The 26,628-nt window shown below is 49.5% G+C and overlaps 3 protein-coding genes across 3 annotated transcripts; 2 read left to right on the top strand and 1 right to left on the bottom strand.

Annotated features, from left to right (window-relative positions):
• Nucleotides 1-1,340: 1,340 nt before the first annotated feature.
• Nucleotides 1,341-6,265, top strand: PRADC1 (protease associated domain containing 1). The gene is made up of 5 exons (XM_078606046.1): nucleotides 1,341-1,479; nucleotides 2,101-2,201; nucleotides 2,563-2,672; nucleotides 3,106-3,273; nucleotides 4,307-6,265. Exons 1-5 carry the CDS (start codon nucleotides 1,392-1,394, stop codon nucleotides 4,425-4,427), a joined length of 588 nt encoding a protein of 195 aa, XP_078462172.1. The 5' UTR covers nucleotides 1,341-1,391; the 3' UTR covers nucleotides 4,428-6,265.
• Nucleotides 6,266-7,223: 958 nt separating this feature from the next.
• On the top strand, nucleotides 7,224-14,319 carry PSMA6 (proteasome 20S subunit alpha 6). Its single transcript, XM_078606045.1, has 7 exons — nucleotides 7,224-7,384; nucleotides 10,054-10,148; nucleotides 10,438-10,519; nucleotides 10,840-10,995; nucleotides 11,944-12,122; nucleotides 12,482-12,576; nucleotides 13,969-14,319. The coding sequence occupies exons 1-7, from the start codon at nucleotides 7,309-7,311 to the stop codon at nucleotides 14,024-14,026; spliced, it is 741 nt and encodes a 246-aa protein (XP_078462171.1). The 5' UTR covers nucleotides 7,224-7,308; the 3' UTR covers nucleotides 14,027-14,319.
• Nucleotides 14,320-14,570: 251 nt separating this feature from the next.
• On the bottom strand, nucleotides 14,571-19,098 carry LOC144727306 (NF-kappa-B inhibitor epsilon-like). The gene is made up of 6 exons (XM_078606044.1): nucleotides 18,774-19,098; nucleotides 17,241-17,346; nucleotides 16,351-16,561; nucleotides 15,892-15,980; nucleotides 15,513-15,761; nucleotides 14,571-14,931 (listed from the first exon to the last, which is right to left on the bottom strand). The coding sequence occupies exons 1-6, from the start codon at nucleotides 19,022-19,024 to the stop codon at nucleotides 14,875-14,877; spliced, it is 963 nt and encodes a 320-aa protein (XP_078462170.1). The 5' UTR covers nucleotides 19,025-19,098; the 3' UTR covers nucleotides 14,571-14,874.
• Between the last annotated feature and the right edge of the window lie 7,530 nt (nucleotides 19,099-26,628).

The raw sequence follows: 26,628 nt of genomic DNA, 5'->3' as shown, positions 1-26,628 counted from the left end.
CGCACAGTGGGGGGGGGGGGGTGTAGCCGCTACGCCGCCTCTGATTGGCCCATGGGGTCTGTGGCTGCCACGTGGATCCTCCCACCCCCGTTGCCAACTCTGTCAAACTGTTGGTGTCTTTAACGTCACCGTCGTGATCAGTAATTGTCTACCCACTGCTGGATGAAGGCCTCCCCATCCCTCACGGCCCAATGCCGCTGCCCACGAACTGATCTCATCATCGCTCTATTTAAGCCGTGATTGTCCTCTTGGGGGCCGTTCATAAATGACGTCACGCGATTTTGGACGATTTTTGACCCCCCCCCCATCGTCACACGGCGTCACAAAAAGTCAGACCCCCCCCCCCGCTCAAATATGACGTCACAAAGCTCTGCCCCCCCCCCAAAAAATAAAACATGCATCAAATCGCTTTAAACTACTGTATTGTCATTGTAGTGCGTATTTAATGTACCCGCTGCACTCTGATGTTATAGGAGAAATTGTTTTTGTTAGTTTATTTAAATAATTAAAACGTGTTGTCTATATTTATTTAAAGTTGCGCATTTTGATGTGACGTCACTTTTCTCCCCCCCCCCTCGTCACACATCGTCACAAATGTCTGACCCCCCTCCCCCCCTAGGTGCGTGACGTCATTTATGGACGGCCCCTCAATATTCGCAACCACATCACCCAGACTCATGACACGCACTGCCATCTGAAGCTGCCCAAATTGGGAATGTGTTCACAAACCTTTGCTCTTGCTGTGAAATCCTATAAACTAATTGGAAAAAATTACGAGAAACTCCTCCGCGTAGAAAATTGCCTTTGTGACCAGACACGCGCCACACGCACCGTGCAGGTGACGGGATGGAGAGAAAGAAGATCGCGCACGAAACCATAAACACTGCGGGCAACCAACGTTGTGGAATGGGGGGGGAGGGGCTTTCGGAGGGGGTGAGGGCTTTGGGAGGGAGGACTTTGGGAGGGGGGCTTTGGGAGGGGGGGCTTTGGGAGGGGGGGGGGCTTTGGGAGAGGGGGCTTTGGGAGGGGGGGGCTTTGGGAGGGGGGGAGGGCTTCGGGAGGGAGGGCTTTGGGAGGGGGGGGGGCTTTAGGAGGGGGGGGCTTTGGGAGGGGGGGGCTTTGGGAGGGGGGGAGGGCTTTGGGAGGGAGGGCTTTGGGAGGGAGGGCTTTGGGAGGGAGGGCTTCGGGAGGGGGGGCTTCGGGAGGGGGGGGGCTTTGGGAGGGTGGGGGCTTTGGGAGGGGGGAGCTTTGGGAGGGGGGGGGCTTTGGGAGGGGGGGGAGCTTTGGGAGGGGGGGGCTTCGGAGGTTGTGGGCGGGACCGTATTACGCACTCGTGACGTCACGCACAGCTGATTTCTACCGACAGGAGGCGGAATTGCCCTGAAGGAGCCATGAGTCGGAATAATCGGGCCCCGTCGCGTCTCGGCCTCCCTCTCCTCACTCTCCTCCTCTTCTGCGTGCAGCACAGGCGAGGCCTCGGTAAGAGTAAGAGTGGAACGGCTCGACTCGCGGCCCCGGGCCGGTCGCCAGGGGATTCACCCAGATGGCGTCAATTGACGGTCACGACGGCCGTAGAAGGGGGCCCTCTTCAGCGGTCAAGATGGGGTCTTGATGGGGGTCGAATCTTCCCTTCGGCGATCGCGCAGGGTGCATGCATCGCTGATGGGTCTATGTTGGAGGCTCCGTTTCTTAACGCGGTCCATGTTTGATGCTGTATGAATGTACACACCTTGATTGGGGAGGCATTCATCCAGCAGTAGATTAATTACGTCTGATGATAATGATGAATCATCCACATTTTTAAATATAATTGGGTTGGGGGGGTCAGTCCCGTTTGAGGGGACCTCATCTCGAGGCCATAATTTATTTCAGGTGCTGAGTTCGGGGCCCCTTCCCTTGGGAGACTTAGCCCATTTCTCTTGAGGGATCGAGTTGGGCGGTCTTACCTCCCCTAAACGCTGTATCTGATTTGAGGCCCCTCTGTCTTTGTGGAACCGAATTAGTATCCCCCTGTCTGTTGTCGGTCTAACTGGGGCCTCGGCATCTCTCGAGCGACCGAGCTGGGCCCCAGCTGAGCACGTGCTTTCTGCCCTTTCCCAGGGCACACGGTCGGGGAGCACCTGTACTTCCAGGTGCTGAGCCCAGGTGAGATCCGATACCTGTTCCAGGTGCGGCCAGCCAAGGACTTCGGCGGTGTTTTTGTGAGTACCTGGTTCTGTCGCCAATGTAACCATGCATGTCACCATGCTATCAATACAAGCCTAACACAGGACACGTTTTGTGAGACTGCGTTATCATTGCCCCCTATCGTCGCCTATTGCAGTCTTTTTCATTTTAGAGCAGTGTCATTGACAAATGCGTTGAGTTTAAGCAGAACACTGCTCGTTAGATAGTTGTGCAATGTTCATTAAGGACATTGTTAATCGTTCTCTGCTATTTTGATGATTTTGCCACTTGTTTTGTTGCTGCTGCTGTGCTCACGCACATGCCATAATGCAGTCATCAGGCACTGATGTTGTGACCCCACCCCCTCTGCATCCCCCTGCCCCCCACAAACTGCAGAACTCTCGCTTCGACAGCATCAACCTGGTGCCCAGCGAGCCCCCGGACGCGTGCAGCGACCTCGCTAACGGGGAGCTGCTGCGGGGTCAGATCGCGCTCGTCGAGCGAGGGTGACTTTCGCATTCCCCGTCCGTCGCTGCGCCCCTGCACAATGGGTCATCTGCACGGTCCTTTGTCGATCCACTGCTGGATGAATGCCTCCTGCCACGCCGTGTTATGGGGCTTGTTGTATGATTCACCAAGCTGGTCGGAGATGAATGAGGGGGATTTCCCAAGACTGGTTTCAGATATTGCTCACCCCCACTGATTGTTAGGCATGGCTGGAATGGGTTTGTAGCAAGATGTGCTTTCCTGCAACACTCAACAGTTATCAGAATGTGTAACACTCATGATTCACTCGGCTGTTTCACAGCATAAGAATCTAGATTAGAATTCGGCGTCATGAATGATCAGGCTAACCTTGATGGTGTAGATTAGAATTCGTCACTCTCGAAGGCATATGGCAACGCCAGAGCAACTGTCCCTGTTGTGCCACACCTGCAGGGACTGCTCTTTCCTGTCGAAGACGCGCACCGTCGAGCGATACGGCGCGCGAGCCATCATCATCGCTGACAATGCCTACGATGACATCACCTCGTTTGTGGACATGATTCAGGACGGCACTGAGCGTCATGCCTCGATCCCGGCGCTCTTCCTGCTCGGCAAGGACGGGTGGGTAAAGCACCACACATCGATGAGGCTTTGGGGCTAGGCTAGTGGTGCAGATATCAAGGGTGCAGGTGGTGCAACTGCACCAGGGCCTGGGCACTGGATTACGAAAAGGGAGGAAGGTGATAGGAGGCCCCATTTAATTGTATATTGAACTTATTTCGCACCGTACGGAGGTGCGGGGGAAGGACAACAAACTAAACACAAAAATAAGTTATAAGGAAATTCGTTTTCAATATAGATTTAAAAGTGCATAGCTCTAGTGACTTCCTAATATTGGAAGGAAGAGCGTTCCAGACGGCCACAGAAGCACATCTGAAAGCACGCGATGCAGTGACCATCTTTGTTCTATGGTTGGCCAAAAGACGCTGCTGCGAGGATGACCGGAGTTGGCGTTGTGGTTTATGCTCTGTGACGAGACCACCAAGGTAAACTTGCTTGCACAAGGGCCCTTGCCAAATATGCTCCGCCACTGGCCCTGACGTCACCATTTAAAACAATGATGAATAATTTGAGTTATTTACCCAGGAAATACCTTCCGAGTCCAAAGTGCTGTATAGGCAGCTCCTATGTAGCAATGCTTGGCCAGTTTTACAGTTGAGTTGGCATGTTTTGAGATACCCACAGTACCTGGAGCATACAAGGGGGTAACGCTAAATGCTCTGCACGGATTCAAGCATTCATTGCTGTTCTGTCATCTCCTGACCACCCAAGTCTACAACATCTTGTATTCCCTGGCGGTCTCTCATATCCAAGTACTAACCAGACCACGCCGCTTAGCTTCTGAGGTCTTACAAAATCAGGCGCATTCAGGTTGAATTCATCAAAAGCAATTTTTTTTAAATGTCTACATGCAATATTTTTCTAAATACACTAAATGTTTATGATCATCAGGTGCCATTAGTCCATTAGGATGATCATGATAAACAATGTCAGTTAGTATTTAAATTCCCATTGTAGTCGTGGAATATCGTATGATATGAAAGAAGCGAGCGGCCATGTTTCCGACGCTTCGTGTCCTTGCCTGCCCACACAGGTACATGATCCGGAGGTCTCTGCTACAGAACGGACTGACCTCGGCACTCATCAACATCCCCGTGAACGTCACGTCCATGCACACTTACCAGCTGATGCAGCCACCTTGGACGTTCTGGTGAAGCCAATCTTGCCACAGCGAGTTGCCTGGCCATCATCAGAATTTAAGCATTGCATTCCAACAATTGTACATTTCTGAGCAGTGGCTGCTTAGACTTTTTAATCGCAGTCCCGTTACCTGAAGCTGAATAAGGTGTACCAATTTGCATGTATTTAAGTGCAACTCAGAAGCACCCAAGCAAGCATGGCAATTAACCAGACTCATCACTTCTGTTTGATTTAATTTAAAAATTTCACTTTGTGTTGTTTTGGCGGGCCTGTCTCACACTTGTGAGAGTGCTGGTGTAATTACAGTTATAAACCTATCATAGAACATGTCACAAGCATCTGGAAGCTGTGACGAGCCAGGTGATCATGAGTATTTTTTTGTGAACAAGGCAGCTCGAATGCTTGAGTGAGACTCAGGCTTTCTTGACTGTCGTTCCACCGTACAGTATTCCGTCACCACACATCCATCCACTGCTGCCGACGTTCAGATTTGGTAGCTGAAGCCTCACGAAATCCCTTGCTTACTTTGGCACACATCACACCTCAGGTGCATGAGAATGATTTGGAAGTTAGATGGTTAGGCCTCGGGGGGTGGGGGGCAGCTCCCATTTCATGTAATAAGGGTCCAATGAATTGAATAATTGTGCTCGACTTCTACTGTCCGAAGTTTGAGGGTTGGTAGTTCTTCCCCTGTTTTCCCGTGGCCATGTTTCATCTCTTGACGTAGTGCAGTTGAGGCATCTGGACCATGAGCGAGTTTACTGCGTTTATTGATTCCATCCAAGATAGGGGAATGTGCAGGGTATTTGAGGTATCCACAGATTGAGGCGGCTGGATCAGACATTTGTTATTGTGCACCAATGCGCACCGATCATGCATAGTAAGCTCTTTGGATATAACAAAGCTGTGTAAAGACTGTTGTAGAACTGGACTGGATTCACAGACCCATCCTGCGTGGTGCAGCATGAGGTTTGTAAAATACATTTTTATGCTCGGCAATACACACATCAAACCTGGCACATGTAAAATGATGATCTACAATGTATTGAAATGTAATAGTTGTGGCACTTATCACGACACTTTAACGAGGGAACGTTTTGGTGAAGGCAGCAGAAACAATTATACAAATGAGATGTGACGAGACAATAAAACGAAACAAATGAGAAAAAAATCAATTCTAAGATCAAACCGAAACTTGATCAAATAACTGTGGAGTTAACCGATACAGGCGTTTTCATAACTCTGCGCTGAGATTGAAGTAAATGTTTGTGTACTGTGGATGTTAATATTTGCATGAGTAATTTTGGTCGAAAGAAAATATAAATGGGAGAACTGGACTGGAACTAAGTGTTTGAATCAAAACATACTCTTCCACCGATGTATTTTTGTTGATGTCAGTTGTGATGATGATTGTAGATTCTAGATAATTATGTTTCTGTCTTTGTGTTTTGGAACAGCATGTACTTTGCGACAGTAGTTTTAAGTTACAAAAGTGTGTGAAGCCTGAATGGCTTTTTTTTGCGGCCTGCATCATTAAGCTGAACGTGTTGGTTAAAATGTTCGACCACGCTGTTTACACGCAACACAAGCACCAGCGGCTGGGTGGCCGTGATGTTCAGAACTCTCCGGTGCTTGAAGTGGTGATTGTGTTGGGTTGAGGTGCACTTAAGCCGCTCGTTAAAAAGCCCAATGGTTAGCGTGATCCTTGTTATGTTTTTTTTTTTACCTCAGGTGGGTCGATGTCATGAGCATTATTGTTTTCTTGTGAGCAATCGCCTCCGAGCACAAGTGTGTGGCTCTGTGAGAGTGCGGCAGCGAACAACCATGAATAAAGTTTACAGTGAATTGAGAAGTGAGTGCGCGATGCTGTTGTCAGTCTGGCGGCAGATGGCTAAACCAGGTTCCCAAGACCTCGGCTAACAAAAGCTGTAGGGATCTCAACTTCTCAACCCTAGCCCTGAGTTACTGAAGTTATTTTTATGTTAATACTCTTATCCATATCAGGAAAGGCCATACAGCTCAATGGCTCGGTTGCAGTTAACATGACTAAGGTATGGGTTTAAGAATCGGACGTGTTTGGAGGTGGCCAGTGGGATGAGTGGACAACACTTAAGCCTGCGCCGGTGAGATCCTGGTTTCGCATTTGGGTTTCAGCAACCCGTGACTAAACCGGGTCTCAGGTTAACTGAATATTATAGAATATTAAAAATAACTTTTGTCTCTATGCCGTGCAACACACGCGTCCCCTGTAGCAGAGCATGTGGGGAATCTGCGCCCCACGTGTGTGGACAGTAAAAGTGATCTCAATGGATCTCAAGGGATCTCTAACAGTGATCGTATCTGCTTCAGCAGGTCATTCTCGGCATACAAGGAGGTGCACAGTTCACTATGGGAGTCCCAAATGGACACGGCGTCTTGGGACAGGTTAATTTGTGATACTGCGTTGGCAGTGGTGCACAAGCGCAAATAACAAAACGTTTTGACAAATACTTTTTTTTCCTGGGAACATGAAGCTAGCCGATGGCACGGAATTCAATTTTTTGGAAATATTTTCAAAATTACAAAAAATCAGACATGTTGATAACAACGCTTTTTGTGAATGGAGATTTTTCTATACAGTGTTCGTAAAATGTTGCGTCCCAGGAAAAGAGGCCAAACGTCAGAACAGTTCCCAAAATTGACTTGGACTCCACATTTAACATTGAGGATGGCAGCTTGGCGGCCATATTGCCAAGGGAAGTAACCATCCACCTCCCTACTCAATATGGCCGCGGTCACGTATCAAAAACGCGCGCTTGCGATTGGCCCACTCAGCGGGGCACGTGGTTGGGCAGGGGCCAATCGCGCGAGGGCCAAGAACACTGCTCTCCTTCCAGGCCGAAGCGAGAGTCCGCGATGTCCCGCGGGTCGAGCGCGGGCTTTGACCGCCACATCACCATCTTCTCGCCCGAGGGCCGCCTCTACCAAGTCGGTGCGTGTCCTCCTCCCCCCCTCAACGCAGGCCGGACGGGGAGCGAGGAGATCCCGAGCCGAGTTTCGCTGGACAGCGGGAACGGTCACACCGGTTGCGGCCTAACGGGATAGGCTCGGTTGTAAACTGCTTCATTCACCCCGCGTGTAAACACTTAGACTATTCGAGTGTAGAGTAGTGAAGGGAATTAAGAGGAAATGACGATGCTTTCAGTAGAATTACCCGCGGTGTGAGTAGTTGTATGGGCGCGTGTGGCCCGCGGATTTGTATTGAGGCGGGCGCGGTGGGGGGCGGTGGAGAGCCCAGGCCGGGCCCTGCAAATTCAGCCGAGTCACGGGGGGGCCTTGAGCGGCCTTTGGCTGACCCAGCAGCCAGCACCCCGTCAATGCCGGCGTTTACAGGAGGTGGTCGCTCAATCCGCTCCTGGTATTAACGTAACGCCCGATCTTTAAAGTTTCGCGGGATTTAGACTGGACAGTGCTTGGTTGGGTGACCGTGCACATTCGATTTATGTGCTTCGTGTTGGACAGCAGAGGGCAGTGCAGATACATCCATTGTTACGTAGTAATGTTCTGAAGGCTTCCACTTTTCACTCGAATATTGTATAAGTTTAGGGAAATACAATTGGCTAGTTTGTTAAATGTAACCAGCCGCTGGTCTGACAGGTCCCGCTCTTGTCGGTGTGGAGCCCGTTGATTGTGATGTGCAAGAGCATTAACTGGAATCACATGCGGTGACAACGTTTAATTGTAACTTTTCTACGTGACCAATAAAAGCGACTCTGTGATGGCCTATGACCAAATCGTCAAAAATTCGCCTGATATCGTCAGATCAAAGTAGACTAGCAGAAGAGCTTGGCTTTTCATGTTTTCTGTTCCAGTCTGGTCGTCTGCTGTCCGATTTCAGGAACTGCATGGACATTTTGACCCGTGTGATGTGCTGTAGGTGGCGCTGTGAACACTAAAGAAAGAGCAAAACATGACAGGGTTGCTGGCAGCGCCTGAAAACTGTGGGTTAGGTGTTGGTGCAGGGTTCAAGTGTAGGCTTAGGGATAGAGGGGCTGATGAGCTAGTTAGTGTTAGTATTGGGCTAGTATTTGATTATGATCTGTCAATAAACAGCGTGTCCCTTCTCTCAATTGCATCGTAGTTGTACACTTAATGCTAAATTAAAGCTCTCCTTTGTCAGTCCACTTGGATGAAAGCCAACAGTAGATTGACAATTCCTCCCCAGTGTATTTCCTTTAGTGATGGTTTGTCCTCACTTGACCACGCTGGTCAGTGAGTGCAGGGATGCCGAGGACTGTTTCACATGTCACGCTCATATTTCACTCATCAAGGTTGTTCGCCATAGCTGGGAATCGAAATCAGGTCTTGCTGGGTTGGTAGAGCGGTGTACTAACCATTGCACCACCACTTCACCACTCGGTGTATTTCTCACAGTCTTAATTTTTTTACGAAAACCACGTGGGGGAGTTACCCATCTTGCAGTAGATTGACAAAAGGGCATTGTACAGACAGGAAGCCCATAGAATGATGAACCAACATGTTATTTTATACTTTGTGTGCTCAGAGATCCCTGTCAGTGTATACATATAGTTTTGGTGATCTGTGCCTAATGCCTGACAATATATACGCTGTGTGTAACGCTGGGTAGGCTACTTGGATTTTCAAGCAATGTTATTTTTTTTTCATGATAGACAATTCAAATTGTAACTAACTAATTAGTTTGTAATTATTTATTAGTTTGTTACAATAATAATATTTTTTTTCCAAAAAATATACCAGTGCCACTTTTAATAAAAGCCAAGTGCGCCCCTGTTTTTGTATTTCATCTTTTCGTTTTGCACACCATCACAAAATAATAATTAATTAATCTATTCCTTTCATTTGTGTTTGACAATAAAAAAAATTGGGACATCAAATAGAAATTGAAATAAAGAAGCAGAATCAATTTGATGACCTTTGCTCGCACTTATAGTGGAAATTTGTGAACATAGACCTCTCCCCTTCCGATCAATAATAAATAGTAACTTTTTTTAAATTCACATCAATTCAGAATCCAGTAAGTTATTGTAACTGAGTGCAAACTTATTTTGGTAAAAGCGACCTGCTCACATTTTCGGTTTATAAATAGTAAAATTTTTTCACATCAATACAGAATCCATTAAGTCGATACTTATAGTAATTAAATTATTCCTATAACAATTGCAGATTTGTAACAAACATAAGTCGAGAAGCACGTGTTTATATTTTTTATTCACTCTCACAGGTGAGGAAAAATGTAAAGTTTGGAAAAACCTATTTTTGTAGGAAACATTTATTTTACTTTCTTCCTGATAGAAAGGTAACTCAAACAGCTCTTATAACACTATTATGAAGGTGATTTAGAATTGTAATTCATTAGTTAGAAGTTTGTAATTAATTACTGTCAGAGTAGATTTTATTCAGTACATCACATTCCGTAATTTAGATTTCATTAAGATGAATCCAGAAAGTGTAGATGAAAGAAGACATCGATTCAACAGAGAAAGGCAGCAGTGATGGCTTAATCGACAAAGTCAAGAAACACTGGATTGTTAACGTGCAATACCCATAATATGATGGGCATGATATTGGGATTAGTAAGGTCATGTGGACTGATGCCATGCATGATTGCTGTTTTCGCAGAGTATGCTTTCAAGGCCATCAACCAGGGTGGCCTCACGTCGGTGGGGCTGCGGGGCAAGGACTGCGCAGTGATGGTCACACAGAAGAAAGTGCCCGTGCGTCCCACTCACCCCCCCCTCCACCCACTCAGGGTCTGGGTGTTAAAATCTGGGCATGGGTGGAGTGGCATTGATGTGGGACTTTTTATTCACCTTGCTTTTACTGCTGAAATTTTAACAACTGATACACAGAGGATCATTTTTACACCTGTCAAAAGTGGAACTGCCAGTGGCTGTAGCGCATTAAGTTACATTTCCCGCTCGTGAATCGCGTTGGGTATGTAAGTTCAGTGGGGGATGTAATCCTGGTGAGACTAAGTCATGTGGTTTTATTTTCATTTCTCAGGACAAGCTGCTCGATTCCAGCACGGTGACGCAGCTCTACAAAATCACAAACGGGATTGGCTGCATGATGACCGGCATGACGGGTATCCACGCACACCTTCACTTACCCTGTTTGGCAGCTCGTGCTTTATACGTCAGAGAACTGGAGTACATGTCATAAACTCACACGAGCCGATCACTAACTGGACTGAACAGAAACATGTCACGAGGTATGATCCTGATTTGCATGCGAATTACTGGCCACAAAGCAAGCCCAGGAGGTTTGAGAGTTTCAAAAGTGCTACGGATCAGCTCATCCACCATAGCATGCTAGATTGTAGGCAGTTGCCACCACACCCTGCTTAACAAGTTCTCAGTGGTTCTCGTTGATGTACTCTGTTTTTTCCCCTCTTGGTGGTGCCAGCGGACGGGCGCTCACAGGTGCAGCGTGCACGGTATGAGGCGGCCAACTGGAAGTACAAGTACGGTTACGAAATCCCCGTGGACATGTTGTGCAAGCGCATGGCGGACATCTCGCAGGTGTACACGCAGAACGCTGAGATGAGGCCGTTGGGCTGCTGTAAGTCCCCTACCCCCATCCACACTGATTCACTCCGTCGGTCACCTCATCACGCTGATGTTGTTACTATCATAGTTACTGTTGTACCCCTGGACTTCGATCATGGATTCCTCTCCCCATGTTGAGGAGTCTGTCAACCAGACTGACCTTTTCATCTCATTGATACTGTGTTGAACTGATTTTCACGAATGTTATCAAGTAGCATGATGAACTTTGTGGTAAAATGGGTTAAAATAAGTGCCTATTGCTGAAACTGGTAGGGCTGCCAAGTATGCACTGCCCACACACTATCTCCATGTATCTGATACAAACGGTACCTACTGAAACTATGACAAGCCCAGTGAAGTGGACAATGATAACTGACAGCGCTGTTTTGTTAATCTCTGTTAAGTTAATACATTTATTTGAAATGTTTAACCGATGAGGTCGGTCAAGAGGACTGGCAATTAAGAAATCTGAGGCCAGTCACAACTCTCCACCTGTTTTATTGCAACACTGTGAAATCACCAAACACTGCAACTGGATTACACAAGTAACATTTCTTGACAAAACCGAGCAACAATGTTCACTTTATATACTTTGGGTGATACTACGCCTCTGTTTCACACCAAGCATGAGTTTTTTTCAGTTATAGTTCTGGATCCATTCGGTTTATCCAGTTTTGGGAGCAGCCTCCTATCATCTCTTTGCATTTGCCTGAATAACATAAATCACTGCTTTTATAACTTCTGTAAAGACTCCAATAATTTAGATGTACTTTGTCATGTAATACTTTTTCAATTGATGTTTATTTTTTAGCACATCTTCCCTGTGTCCTAAGCGCATGCTGTAATTAAATAATTCGCAGTGATGATTCCTTCACTTCGCTGGTGACATCTGTCGGCACTGCCGTTTCCCTCCCGCCCTGTGTGCCCCGATTCCACCTGGCCCCGATGATCGTCCTGCTAGGCATGATGCTGATTGGCATTGACGAGGAACTGGGCCCCCAGCTTTACAAGTGCGACCCGGCCGGGTACTTCTGTGGCTACAAAGCGACGAGTGCGGGTGTGAAACAAACAGAGGCTAACAGCTTCCTGGAGAAGAAGCTCAAGAAGAAGCCGGAGTGGAGTTTCGAGCAGACTGTGGAGGTGCTTTCCAAGTGCTGCTTTGCCTTCGTGCCCAACATTATAACCGACACTCCTCATCCAAGTCTTGGTTTAAGTTAACATGACTCAGATTCCACATTGCTTGCCTAGTCATGATTCACTTGTGAGGCATGTGTGCCATTGACAAGTTTGTGAGCAAAGTGATTAGATATGTAATGTCAGAGATCTGCATCAACCAGGCCCTTGTGCTTCGTCATGACTCTGTTATGTATGCCACTTACAATTGCCGGCAGCTGGCCCATACAGAGGAAGCTCCTCGTGCCACCGAGCTTCCGGGCATTGATCGGCCCGGTTACGGACCGTACCACTGGTGACCACGTGTGGTGTCGTGTTGTTCACAGACGGCGATCACATGCCTCTCCACCATTGTGTCGGCCGACTTTAAGCCCTCCGAGATCGAGGTGGGCATCGTCACGGTGGACAATCCCAAGTTCAGGTGAGGCTGAGCGTCGCCCGGGGAAAAGCTGACCTCGCAGGAAGTCCACATCCGTTACCAGTGTCAAATACCAAAAAAAGGATATGAAAAAATGTAACAATGGTTCATGTTCTAGAATAATGTAGCTATACTCTACTGAACATTTCCATGACATTTTATGAATGGTGCTTGCCTATAACACCAGTTAATGTTGACTTTTTTTGGCGACAAAAAATACCCTTAATTCATTGGCAATTACTTTATGCCATTGTTAATGCATAGGGATGTTTATTAACCCTGATACCGAGAAAACTGCACGCAAGCAGTTGCGGGTGCCAAGCTTTTATAAAATAAGGTTCAAGTGTAAAATGAGTAAACAGGATGATGATGAAAAATCCCAGACCTATAGTGCTACGCATACAGCTATGCCCTCCTCCGCATCCCTGGATCGCGATTAGGGGAGTTAATCTCAGTTTTTAGCATCATCAACAATAGTATGCATTAAGTAGATTACCGGTTTAACAACTGTGAGCCCGATAACTGGCATGATGTGGTGAAGTCTTCATCCAATATTGCACTGGCAAAGGGCTGTACGGTTATTCGTATACATTTTGTATGTGATGGGTTGCCCGATGGAAAATCACATTTTAAAGCAATGTGCAGTTTAAACGTTCATGCACAGCAATCGGTTGGATTCATTAATATTGTCGTGAGTGCAACTGAGTTGCAGACGTAGACTTGGAGGCAACACATTTAACAGAACATAAAATCCTTGACTTGTAATCGATATTGGAATCCGTGACACATTTTTTTAAATCAACTCACAGCCCTTCCTACGTCCAGCGGCGAGCACAGGGAACCGCAGCCCACGTCGGTGGCCGCACGGGAAATTTATATGAGCGGCCCAAACCTTGAGCTGCTGCCCACACTCAACCACTGCTGCCCCCGTCCCCCGCTCCACAGGCTTCTCATCCAAAATAACGTCATGCGTGCCAGGCAGTCCCAGTTTACTACTGTAGCATTGGATTGCGCATTCCACTATTGGTTTGTGATTTTTGCTGGGGGTTTTTTCTGCTTGTACTTTTTTAAAATGTTTACAATATTAAAAAGCCCATACAAAGTATATTGCAAACTGGAAATATGTTAAATTGGTCTTGGTGGAAATAGCGGGGTTTTGTTAAGAAACAAATATACCGAGGCACCCCACCCCTGCATTAGCCCAGGATAGCGAGTGTACGCTGTGGCTATAGTTTATGGGGACAGTTGTGGGACATTTTAATGGATATCTTTGAACAAAAAACTTTATAGCTCATCGGATTCCTCATGTGTAAATTAATATGATTCTGATATTCTGACATCCTAGAGTCCCGTCTACGCCATCTGTCTATGCTCACATGGATTTTGTTTTTTCAGGGTCCTCTCGGAGGTGGAGATTGATACTCATCTTGTCGCCATTGCGGAGAAAGATTAGTTTTACCGTCAGCGCTGGTTTTTTTTTACAATAATTACCGTACTGTTGGGAATTTACAAAAGAAAAACGATTGTTTAGGCCCACGCAGGCATCCTTTGTGATCTGCGCCATTGAGCTTCATGTCAACAGGGCATCCGGGAAATTCCATGCAGGTCTCTTACAGGGACTGTCGCCCTCCTTCGCCGGTTGTCGATTGTCCCAAAAGGCGCGGGCCGGTGGTGGGCAAGTCAGGTATCCATTGATAGTGGTGTACGGTGCGTGTCACTTGACAATAAAGTGGTTTCGACACTGCAGCAGTCGTTTCCTTGTTCCTGTGTTCCCCTTGGCGCCTCAAGTTGAGTCAATTTGCATATCGTATTTCCCCTCTGGAAATTCCCAGCTGTGGGTGCATGCGTGACACAGCTGTTTGTACGCTCTACCCTACCTGGGGTTTTTTTTGTGATAGCCTGCGTGGGCTGTAAATGAAGGCAGGTTCTTGCCTGATGGGCTTTGACCTTTGTGTGGGACTAGCTTGCACTTTCCAACTTATGACTTTGAAATTGAATTGTTAAAAATATATGTTTATTTATAACATCAAAAAATATATATATACAATATGTTACAATACATTCGAATTGCATTGCAGTCATGAACACACACAATAGTATAAAAAATATCAACTTTACATATACAGGCATTGTGTTGTAGTGTATATTTATTTCTGATCACAGTTCGTGAGCGTTATATCGGTAGCACCATGAAGTCACTGTCCTGTTTCGGCAGTGTTGACGCTGCCGAATACAGCCCATTGAGCGCAGGGCTCGAGTGTTCAGGAGGGGGGCTGGCATGGGTTGGTAATTTGGCTCCCGTCAGTGGAGCAGCTCCCCATCGATCCGAATGTCATCAAATTGCAGCATCGTCAGCACCTGGGAGGAGAAAGCATTGCAGCGGAGATGAGTGTGAGGTGCTAATAGCACGATACCGTTTGAATTCCTATAGCGTCTCGATGCTAACATGTCAACATAGGGTGACATGACAGGCAGCAGTACCCCCATATTTTTATCCAAGGAATTTTCTCTAAAACCACAATGCTTCAGCCGACCTTTCGGCAGTTATCCTTCTGAAAACATTTGTGCACCTGATGCAAACAGGTGACGGCTGCTATGTGTTGGCGTGGAGCTGATATCTGGGAGTGTGGTTAGGGTGTTAGAGGTGAGGCATGCATGTGTCTGAGCTGGGTGTAAAATAGTAAAAGTAACAATTTCAGGTAGGATGTGCATGAGCGCCCAGCTAGTTGCCATGTGTGCACTAACACCAGTGCTTGGAGTAAAATTAACCGTTTTTGTGCATCCAAATTTAATGAGCCGTTAACACACATTTTCACTTTTAAATATTTTTATCGAATCGGTTGTGATACCCATTTCAGTTGCGCACATTCGAGGCAACCATGCTCATGGAACGGACGTTAGTGACGACCCATGGGGGCCGTGGCAGCGCAGGGCCTCACCGAAGGGTTGTGGCGCGCCAGGTCGAGCGGCGTTTCCCCCTCCAGGTTGCGGGCCTTCTGGTTGGCCCCGAGGCGAGAGAGAAGCGCGGCCAGTTTCCCGTGGCCCAGGCCGGCAGCCACGTGGAGCGGAGTGCACCCGTCCCAGGCGGCCGCGTTCGGGTTGGCTTTGTGCCACACCAGGGTCTCGCAGATCCCCTCGTCTTGCATCTCCACGGCAGCATGTAACACCGTGCGGCCGCTCCTGGGATCCTGTGGGCAACGGAGTCGGGGCGGGGGTCAGGAACGAAGACTGGAAACCCAGTGGGCCTCTGCTGTTGGTGCGCTTGCTCGTGTGTACAGGAAAAATGGGAAAGGAGGTTCGTGCAGATTAGTAGCTCACCTCGTCGTTTGCGTTGGCGCCGATTCTCAGCAGGTATTCAACCATTTCTTTGTCTCTCCTCAACACGGCGGTGTGGAGACACGTGAGCCCTGTGATGAGACAAGACGGCAAGCATTGATTAATGCCGGTTTCTTACCTGGGAAAGCCCTACTCAGCTGTTTGCTAAATTCCATTTATGAAGCGGAAACCGAAGAAGCCAGATAAATCAATTTTTGTGTATGAGAAGGAGACACCTCGCTGCCTCACCCCTACAATGCCTGGCCAGCCCTGGTGGTCACCCATTCAGGCTCAACCCTTCTAAGTATTATATGTGGCAAACTAAAATAGTTTTGGCTGAACTTTGACTCAGGTTTACAATTCGTAAATCACCCCCGCGCCGACTCCATTCGCCCACAGGACTGAATACAGAAGCCCCGGACCCCCTTCAAACATAACCCGCTGTAAGTGTGGGCACCACACCTTCATAGTTGGGGGTGCAGAGGGCACGGGTGAGGACCCGTGGATTCTGTGCCGACGTGACCACCCGCAGGCATCCGTGGGCGCCCAGGGTGCACGCCAGGTGCAGCGGAGAGTTCCCCGCCAGGTCCTGCGCCTCGATATCCGCACCGGCCGTCGCCAGGGCCGCTGCCAGCTCCTCCTGGTTCGTGACGATGGCCAGGTGCAGTGGAGTCTGCAGGAGAAGGAATAGGGAAGGGGGTAGGGAGGGTTAGGTTACGATGCTGTGTATAATAATAATGGCCTAAATGTATTCAGGAAAACCTAGCCGAGTTTCAGGATGGCCCTGATGCACTGGGTTGTTTTAACGAAGCAGTGTTTGGCTTCTTGCAGGAAAATACCGGAGAAAACCCATCGAGCTCTACTACCAGCTGCTGGGCACCTCGCAGGCCAGCGAGGTTTTATAGTTTCACATATGTCTTCACCTTGTACTTTTAAAGTGCTAGATCACAGGTGTCCTACGCCTATCGAACCCACATCCCACGTAAGTGTGGGCTCATAGGAAGCAGTAGTGCATTAGCACACTGCACTACGAACCCGGCGACCCAGGTTCGATTTTCACTCACGGCCAACACCAGTGACGATTATCTGAACCGGTCCTTGGCCTCCTCGAGGTCGACTCAGTCTCAAATGAGTACCTGGTGTGGTTTGTAAAATTGCCACTGGAGACAAAGGCGGCCGGGCGTGGTGCTGACTACCTACCCTGGCATATGCCTTGCCGGCCTTCATAGGTGCTCGCTAACAGCACTTTCCCCAACAGTCTGCTAAGGGCTATACGGGGCATCTTTGTATCGTCGGCTCATAGCCACCGAGTGGTTGTTGGTGAGAGGGTGGAGAGGCCCCGGGAGGCTCACCTGCATGAGGTGGTTGGTGGCGTTGAGGAGGCGGCGCTGCAGGTCTCTCCTGAGCAGTTCGTGAGCCACGTGTCTGGCTTCGTGGATGATGGCGAGGTGCAGGAGGCTGTGGGAACACACAGTCACTCTGGGGTCAATGCCGTGCTTCAGCATACAGTATGCAATTACTGTCAGTAAACTGCGAAGGCGGCTCTTGGTGACGCCTGGAGGAAGAGGGTTATGGCACCTGGTAAAGTTGGTATGACACAGACCTACTTTACCAGGTGTTGTATGGAACCTGCCCATTGGATGTGGGCAGGTCTCATAAAACGACATCGACTGACAAAGGTCGCTTGTGCTAACTACGGCTTTTCTATTCATAGCTCGAAGTGGTTTCCACCAGCGTTATTTGCCCGACCGCCGGGGTAATTGCCCCAGTCCGGTAATTCCACTCGCTTGCGTCATCCCGGGCTTGGGGCGGGGAGGGGGAGAGGCCTTCATCCAGAAGTAGGTTGACCATAGCTGACGATGACGATAGTGGTGACGATGTTGTAATACACGCCGATATGATCGGTCGCTTGACTTGCGAGTGGAACAGCTCAGGCTGGGTAAATCCGCCGTGACGCGGTCACGTCTCGACACGACGAAGAAGGATTCATTCCAGAATTTGTCACGGGTGGGAATTTTTTTGTTGTACAAATCGTCTGTGACCCTTTACGTGCGTCGGTCGTTCGGGGGGTTGTTTGGCCAAACTTCACTGCGCTGGTCAGTGCGTGTTGGCAAAAGTCGGGGGAGTATCGATGTGGGAGCATCGAAGCACAGTACAACGGACTTGCCCTGCCCGCTGACGCGTCCCACGTAGCCCCGTTCGCAGCCGGTAACACGTTTGTATGAATTGTGGGTGCCCATGAAAGCAATGTCCAGGCTCAAAACGTCGCTTGGTTTCCCAATCTATCGAGATTTTTTAAAATCAAAATCAACACCCTACCCACATACAGACGGAACAGGTCGAGTCCCGCGACCTATGTTCTGCACTGCGTTCTCCTTGCGAGCCCAGGGTATAGCAACCTCGGCATCCACAGCAGTGTCTTCTGAATGCATAGTGTGTGTGTGTCTTCTGAACGTATGTGTACGGGTGTGTACGGTATTTGATGTGTTACAAAACAGTGCTCGGCAGCATTGCTGTGTAGTGTTGATGAACGTGTGTGAATGGTTATAACTCTGAACCTGCCCTAGATCAACTCAGCAAAGGCAACCGGGCGTGAGTACTGTATGCATGTTTGAACTTCTTTCGCACCGCACGTAGCCAACCGCGTAAATCGGATGCTCACGTGGTTGGCCAAACCGTCCCCTCATGTGCCTCGTCTGACATTAACAGTCGCTCGCGAATAATCACTAGTTCCACATGTAAGCCACGGGGCAATGTTGCTCTGTCTCCTGTGCACCCACTCCGTGCCCTCTGTGCCCCCCACCCCACCACCCTGTCTCCGTGAATGCTGTCAGTGTGCGACGTGTCCGCGTGCGTTGTCCGTGTGTCCGCGTGCGCGTCCTCACTTGTCTCCGTCCTCGTCCGTGTCTTCGGGCAAACTCATCTCCCCGTATTCGCATCTCTCCACCTCCCCGCAGTGCAGACTCAGGTTCCTCATCCTCGCCATGTCCTCGTCGCTCAGCGAGCAGATCCCCGAGTCCACTTGCTCCATCTCCCCGAAGGAGGTCTTGACATCTCCGCCGAGGTGCGACGCGCCCCACTGGCACGCGGGGTCGCGGCCAAACGGCCACGCCGAGGTCATTGTCGAGGTGGACATTGTGCACCGAGCTGAGGTCTGAGATGCCTGAAACTCCGTGGTGTTTGAGAGTTCTGAACTCTGTGAGGTCTGCTGGGGGAGTGTCGGGGGTTTTATACAACGGGTCGCGTGCGGAGTTTCCAAGCCGGGCGTGGCTCTCAGAGCAACCGGGAACACGGCGTTCTCAGGGTCTCTCACCCCAACCCCCCACCAGCCCTCCTCGGTGGGGATTTCCAGAGCTGCGGGGTGAAAGGGGGGGAGGAGGGAGGGGGCTGGGCGGACTGCTCCGCTCAGCGCTCCGCAGTTATTTGCATGTAAACGCGCAATACCTGTAAGGGCCGACTCTTCCCCAACGTTTACAATTCACAGTTCCTACTCCAAGCTGTTCCCCATTTGCATGTTGGTGCAGATAATACTTGCTCCTACATCCCCCCCCTCCCCTTCCAACAACTAACCAGGCTGAAGCCCTTTAGCTTCCAAAATCGGATGGGATAGGCCGATAGGGGGAGCGTGCAGGGTTGATGATGTCGCAGCCAGGCGAGACAAGTGAGGGAAACTTGGAGAAGGGGTCCGTCCACCCCTCTATGGGCTATCGGGGGCTTTATTGGGGATTTATTTTAAAATATTATCCAGTCATCGATTGAACATGGGGGCCAAGCGAAACGGCTGCCCCCCCCCCCCACCAGCTTTTGGACAGAGGAGAATGCCCCTCTAAAATGAGTATCTTTCATTCATGAGCCTCCACCCACACCATCAACAACACCATCACAACCGCACTTGTCCTGTCCACCATGAGCCGTGGTCTATCCACAGCTGGACGGAGGCCTCCCCAAGCCGTCGCCATCCTCCTCACTCTTGCGAAGCAACAACTCATTGAGTTGCTGCAATAAGGAGACCAGCGGTGTGCTTCCTCGTGGGCGCATTGTCTCATTTAGCTGCCACTCCGTCTGTGGTTTTGACCACCGGCCCGGCCATGATTCCTTTTGGCGACGTGTCCCACCCACGCGGACTGTTCTTAAGTCAAAAAAACGCGATGTTGAAAGTTGCGTGTGTTGTCTACTTCACATATTCCTGCTTCTCAATGCAATCAGAAGCACGCATCTCTCAGCGATCCTGTTGCGTTTTTGTTCCATTTTATATGTCAATATTTTTGATCCATATGGCATATAGCGGATAACATACACATCGATTAAAAGCATTCTTCTCAATGCACATCGCTCTGTTGTAGGAGCTAAATAGTTCCAAATGAGAGCCAATCGGGAGAACCGCCTCCATCTTCTCAGTGATAGAAACAAACACTCTGTTGTTATTTATACTTAACCTGTTATTCGTGAAACCCATAGAAGCACCCAGGGCGTTATTCATCGCCGATTACTTCCCGGGTCGCTGTGTTCTGATAGGAGGCACGGGACTTGTTTCCAACAGCCGTAGCGATCATACTTGATGTGGTGTGCTGGGTGCGGAATATTTTTCTGGTCGCCGACCCGGACAAACCCCGGCTGAAATGAATCGCTGGGTTTGCCTACGAATCCAGACGTGGCAGTGGCCCGAACACGCTGCTGCGGGGGACACGTGACGGGTGAATGACGCCTGTAGAATGTTATTTGTTTACTGGTAGCGACTCTACCAGAACACGGTATGATTTGAGTTTTGACAGCGCAATATGTAACCAATGGAATAAAAAAAAATGCGAATACACTTTGTTCCAGCGTTGATGAAAAGGCTTTACACTGGTCTTTTTCAGGACATGCAGTTGAGTTTCCCCATATCATGGAGTTTTATATTACTATTTAACCTATATATGTTTTTAACCATAATATGTTTTTAAATAAAAAAAAGTTAAAGATACAGCCCTGAAATTGCTCGCGCACGCCACTTCTGGTGGAAGAAGCGCCTCCATTAGAAGGAGCTACAGTTATCCTCCCCACCTCTCTAGAGTATTTGGCCTACTTTTTCACGCTGGTCAGACGTCTTGGAAGACGTGGGGGTACCCACACTTTACCCCACCCGACGCGAGAGACCTGCCGAATGACTGTGACTGTGGTGCACACACTTACATTGCTGGGTGGACAGGGGCGTGGGGAATTAATTAACGTTCCCATTGTTTCAACTGCCACGCCGGGAGATTGAAACAGAGAGCTCTGGAACGCAAATCCAGTGCATTAACCAATTGCAGAGCGGATACTTGAGCGGAAATCCTGTTTGAGGTTAACTCAGCCCATTAACCCTCCGAATGAGTTCCACTTTTAAAAAGAGTTCCACTTCATGGAGAAGTCCACAGCAAATGTCTAATGTATAGACACCCCCCTGCCATAGAAATTGGGAATTTCCGTCACTGGCTCACTGGCTGAGATTAGAACGGTGGAGCAGGTACGGTGCGAAAGAAGTTCATTACATATACTGTACAAAAATAAGCATCACCTCAATGCCCATTTCAGCAGAGCATCTATTTGACTATCCACAAAAAGCCCCCTGCGTCTAAAAACTTTTTCCGCAGGGTCCTGCTACATTAGGAAGTTTGGTAAGTTCCTGCAAATGTTTCGTTTCGTGTTGGAGAGAGAATCGGAGAAACCCCACCAACGCATACAAGGGGTCCTCACAGACGGGCTCACGAAACAACGTACTGCATTATAATATCTTCGTCACCTTGACTTTAGGCTGGATAGTTTAACAAATGTATTCGTGATCCATTAACCCCCCCCCCCCCCCGGGTTTACTCACCGCGGGGAATACCGACACTGAGTCGGCTGGCGAGATCTCGGTGTGGGGATTTGCTCCCAACACGTGCATCCCTCTACTGCTACGTGAATTATCCCCAATCCCTCGGACCAGCGAGAAATATTCCCCTCTTCCCGGTCTCCAAACCCCCATTGCCCCACCGTGCCGGGTCCACCAATCTTCTTTTATTCAAATGGCCTCAACTGCCACGCGGCGCCACGCGTGGTGAAATCGTGGCTTTTCGCAATGCAAATCGAGGCGGACTTACATGGCTGGCGGTTACATCAGAGCACGCACGCGTGTGCGAACACGAGAGGAGGGCATCTGGCGGCACGTCGCCAGGTAAGGGAGGAGGTTACGGGGGGCGGGGTGCGAGGTGGGTGGTGGGGGAGACGGGCTCCTGGATACCTGCGTCATTGCTTGCGTGAGTTGCAGCCCGATACGGACAGCAGTCACGCGAAGTGTATGCGCTTGATTCGGTCGCCGTGGAGACGCGAGATCAGCTGCGAAGGGCTCGATCATCCGTGCGCAGCTGCCTCGCTAATTGAATTAAAGCGGGGGGGGAGTGGCGTGAACCTGGGATCCTCGATCCGCCCCGGAGTCACTGTTGGAAACCCCCTAACATGTGCCAGGTGATTGCAGCTGGGAATTACCGTCTGCTGTAGGATAGGACGAACATTCAAGACATTGAAAAGACGTTATTTAATTTTCGCACAGGCTGTAAGTTCTGCCTATTGTCTGTCTGTGCAGAGGCCAACATGTCAGGCATTGAAGTCAACCAGAAAAGAAGTCAGTCAGAAAGAGCAATACAAGGATTAGAGAACGTTCGCAAGTTAATTGCGATACAATGAGTGGGATTGAACAGGACACGTAGCGTGGCGGGATGCTGACCGATTGTCAAGACGAGTGACTGGGTAGCAGGCAAGACACACAAGAGGACATCAACCGAGGAGAAGGAGCGATCGCAGCTCGTGTGACGTTTCTGGGCGGTTTGTTACATCGCAAGGGATCGAGAGAGGTAGCAGCGGCTACGGGAGGCCTCCATCTAGCAGTGGGTTGACCGTGGCCGGTGATGACGATGATGATAATGGTGAATGCGAGAAACTGATTCCACGCGATTTCAGACCGGCAGGTAGTCCTTGCGCAAGACCCAATGACTACTCGCCTGGTTAAATAAAGCACTCCGCGCGTTGCGAGGCGTTCGCGATGATTAATCGTTTGTCAATGCAGCCAGTATATGACCTTATGCGGCCGATCTCGGCAGATTTCGCAAGTATAAGCAAATTGAAAACTAATTTCTTTAGAACTACATTTTGTGTTTAGTTTGGTGTCCTTCCCCCCCGCACCTACAATTAGCTACGTATGGTGCGAAAGAAGTTTAACGTACATAAATTGAGCCTGGATACTGCTTGGATGGGTGACCACCGTGCAGAAAAGAATGATGCAGTCGACATTGCGGGCGGCAGAAGGCAACATAATCCATTGTTATTCTACACTGTCCCCCTCCTTCACCAACCCGCAATGACCAGATTGGTGAAGTATGTTCATATATCCTTCATGACCCACAGGGCGTGGGGAGACCCTCATCCAACTGTAGATTGACAACAATGGGATGTACGCGAGCACGACAACCTGAGCGTAGCCCACACATCCCCATGCTTGACTATACTCGCCTGTCTCTGTGCGTGGTAGAATGGAAATAATAAAATAATAAAAATAAAACATAATAAAATAATCCTCACGACGTTTCGGCCACAACGCAAGCAGCCGTCCTCAGGTGGATAACAGGTCTGTCGAGAAGACAGAGTCTGGAATTGATTATAACCAGTCACTGGGATAGGTGAGCAAACAGGTGAGCAGGTAGTAAGCCGAAAGATAGGTAGGTGGGCATGCCAGCACGGAGGCAGGCGGGCGGGTAGAAGCGTAGATGAGCAGGTAAAGCAGCTTGGTTAGGTAAGTAAATACATCGGCCCTATTGTTTGTAACTCTTGAGAGTTTGCGTTCCGAGGCGTCGAAGTCCAAAGCCGAAAAACCGGGCGAAGTGGACGGGAGTGGAAGCGAGAAGTTTCGAATTCACGACCCTGAAATCTGAGCTATAAGTGTCTTTTGAAAGAAAAAAAAAGCACCTAACCTTCCCTCCCCGTGAAGCCCCCTCCCACCCCGAGACCCCTCACCCTCCGGGGGTTTACCGAAGATGAAGGATAACATTTTTTTTTGAATCAGGTGAGAGGCTAAAGAAATGCCAGCGGGTTTAGGCAAGTGTGACAACAACAACAACAGCTGAGTGACAGCCAGAGGAGGGAACGTGCTCAATAGGACCTTCCAAGCAGAGATGGAGTGATGAACGCAGTTGGAGTGCAGGTCCTGTATGGATTAATGCGATGGGGAGCGGTGAAGCAGCGGTTAGCGCACTGCACGGCGACCCGAGTTCGATCGATTCCCGCTCACGACCAAATGAACCGGATTTGGACCGCCTCTAGGTCGACTCAGCCTTAAAATGAGTACCTGGTGCGGTGTGTAAACATCATCATTGAAGAAGCAAAGGCGGTCGAACGCAGTTGTTAGCCATGCCACTCCCTCGTGTGCCGTGCCGACATTAAGAGGTGCTCACTATAGCACTTGTCCCAACAGTCTGTGACAGGCTATACGGGGGAGCTTTGTCTTTGTCACAGGACTGTGAGGGGATGGTTGCGGCGTGGGACATCGCTGTGGTGTCCGTGTGCTGTACGTCTCTGGTAAATTCGCCGTGAATATCCTTGTGTGTAATCTCAACGTAGGTGCTCTATTTGTATGACTGATATTGATTATATCTATGAAATTGCATTAAGATTTTGTTCTCCACTGAAGAAAATCCCTTTTTCATGCTCCTCAGAGGTCGAGGTGTTTCATTCCTCTGCACGCGTTTGGGGCCGTCCCTAAATGACGTCACGCAACTGGGGGGGGGGGGTCAGACATTTGTGACGATGTGACAATGGGGGGGGGGGGGGTGAGAAATGTGACGTTACATCAAAATGCGCAACTTTAAATAACTATAGACAGCACGTTCTACTTAATTAAATATACTTTTTAATAAATGTTACTGATAGGAACCTCCTGGTTCCACCAGCCCACAGGGGATTATTGTGTCCGTCCGTCCGTCGTGAATCCAAAAATGGGAGGGTGGGGCTGGGTGGGGAGGGAGGGGCTGGGTGGGGAGGGGAGGGTGGGGAGGGTGGGGATGGGTGGGGAGGGTGGGGTGTGGAGGGGCTGGGTGGGGAAGGTGGGGCTGGGTGGGGGGTGGGAGGGGTGGGGCTGGGTGGGGAGGGGCTGGCCACCCCGTGGTGCCCTTATAAATCTCAACGTTTAACCTACTCACGCCGGCTTGTGCCCGCCCTCACAGTCGGCCATATTTGCAGAATACACCACTCCGCCGTTGACCCTGGCCATTGACCGAGCAACCCAACATTCCTACCAGCTCCCTCCGCAGGAATGTGTTTTCTTCTACAACATCAGAGTGCAGTGCCACATTGAAAATCGCGTGACGTCTTTTATGGACGGCCCCTTTGGTAAATAAATCATTTAATTCTGTTCCGACAACTGGTCCCGCTTCAACATCTGGAACTTCCTCTTCATTTGAGACACGGTTTGATTCCTGACGTAAACTCTGCACAAATACTTGCTTCTGCAGAGATCTGCATGCGATTCCTCCACGTATACAACTCTCCCATCTCTGTCATGAGTTATGCTTCCATCTCTACCTCAGGGCTATCAAGTGCCAATCATGAACCTCCTATATGCTGCCCTCATGCTCCTAGTGCAGTGGACGTTAAAGATCCCGTGACCTCATTCACAAGAGTTGGCCTTTGCGTGACGTCGTCGTGGTACAAACGTGTCCATTTCGAAAATAATTCACCGCAAAGTTCTCAATGGCGATCATATATATACTGTAGCAACATTGCCACCTACTGTGAAAACTTAAAAACAGTATTAATTCACTCAGTGAGGATCTCCTGGGTGAGCGAGCGTTGTCATCCTGAACTGCTGGTACTGCGTACGTCGCAACACAAAACAACGCCCACTACCACGTCTGAGCCCTGTCTCTCGGCCCCGCCCCTCACTGAGACCACGCCCCTCACTGAGACCCCGCCCCTCACAGAGACCACGCCCCTCACCGAGACCCCGCCCCTCACTGAGACCACGCCCCTCACTGAGACCACGCCCCTCGCTGAGACCACGCCCCTCAGTGAGACCACGCCCCTCGGTGAGACCACGCCCCTCGCTGAGACCACGCCCCTCACCGAGACCACGCCCTTCTTGAGACCCCGCCCCTCACCGAGACCACGCCCCTCACCGAGACCACGCCCCTCGCTGAAACCACGCCCCTCACTGAGACCCCGCCCCTCACAGAGACCACGCCCCTCACTGAGACCACGCCCCTCGCTGAGACCACGCCCCTCACTGAGACCACGTTCCTCACCGTGACCCCGCCCTCACTGAGACCCCGCCCTCACTGAGACCACGCCCCTCACCGAGACCACGCCCCTCACTGAGACCCCGCCTCCCTCGAGTCGCGAAACTAAAAAAAACATTCTAGATTTGAAGCTTTCGTGACTGCAAGGATTCATACTCTTAGGTTTTTTCGGTAAAGGCACGTAGGTAAAAATGAAAATAAATAATAAAAATAATAGAAATAAAAATAAAATAAAAATCACGACGTTTCGGTGGACGGATCCACTTGATACAGCTATCGTGCTGTGACGGTTCCGAAACGTCGTGATTTTCATTTTATTTTTATTTTACTTTTATTTATTTTTATTTTTTACCTACGTCAAAAAAACATCTCCGCCCCCTTAGTGATCGGGCCCCGCCTCTTCCCCCGCCCTTTCCGGCGCTCTACCCCCCGCCCCTCGTGACCTCTTCCGGCCCCC

Source organism: Lampetra planeri, chromosome 25 (genome assembly GCF_965212315.1).
Source record: "Lampetra planeri chromosome 25, kcLamPlan1.2.h2, whole genome shotgun sequence".
NCBI lineage: Eukaryota > Metazoa > Chordata > Hyperoartia > Petromyzontiformes > Petromyzontidae > Lampetra > Lampetra planeri.
The sequence above is the reverse complement of the archived record's forward strand: the minus strand, read 5'-3'. Positions and strand labels throughout refer to the sequence as shown.

What these genes read in the sequence shown, in the direction of transcription:
- PRADC1 (XM_078606046.1), top strand. Translation starts at nt 1,392, where the DNA reads ATGAGTCGGAATAATCGGGCCCCGTCGCGTCTCGGCCTCCCTCTCCTC. An exon ending in GCAGCACAGGCGAGGCCTCG is followed by an intron (nt 1,480 to 2,100) that starts GTAAGAGTAAGA and finishes GCCCTTTCCCAG; the next exon opens with GGCACACGGTCGGGGAGCAC. An exon ending in TTCCTGCTCGGCAAGGACGG is followed by an intron (nt 3,274 to 4,306) that starts GTGGGTAAAGCA and finishes CTGCCCACACAG; the next exon opens with GTACATGATCCGGAGGTCTC.
- LOC144727306 (XM_078606044.1), bottom strand. Translation starts at nt 19,024, where the DNA reads ATGTCCACCTCGACAATGACCTCGGCGTGGCCGTTTGGCCGCGACCCC. An exon ending in CCACCAACCACCTCATGCAG is followed by an intron (nt 16,562 to 17,240) that starts GTGAGCCTCCCG and finishes CTTCTCCTGCAG; the next exon opens with ACTCCACTGCACCTGGCCAT. An exon ending in TGGCGCGCCACAACCCTTCG is followed by an intron (nt 14,932 to 15,512) that starts GTGAGGCCCTGC and finishes TTCTCCTCCCAG; the next exon opens with GTGCTGACGATGCTGCAATT.
- PSMA6 (XM_078606045.1), top strand. Translation starts at nt 7,309, where the DNA reads ATGTCCCGCGGGTCGAGCGCGGGCTTTGACCGCCACATCACCATCTTC. An exon ending in CATGATGACCGGCATGACGG is followed by an intron (nt 10,520 to 10,839) that starts GTATCCACGCAC and finishes TGGTGGTGCCAG; the next exon opens with CGGACGGGCGCTCACAGGTG. An exon ending in GTGGACAATCCCAAGTTCAG is followed by an intron (nt 12,577 to 13,968) that starts GTGAGGCTGAGC and finishes TTGTTTTTTCAG; the next exon opens with GGTCCTCTCGGAGGTGGAGA.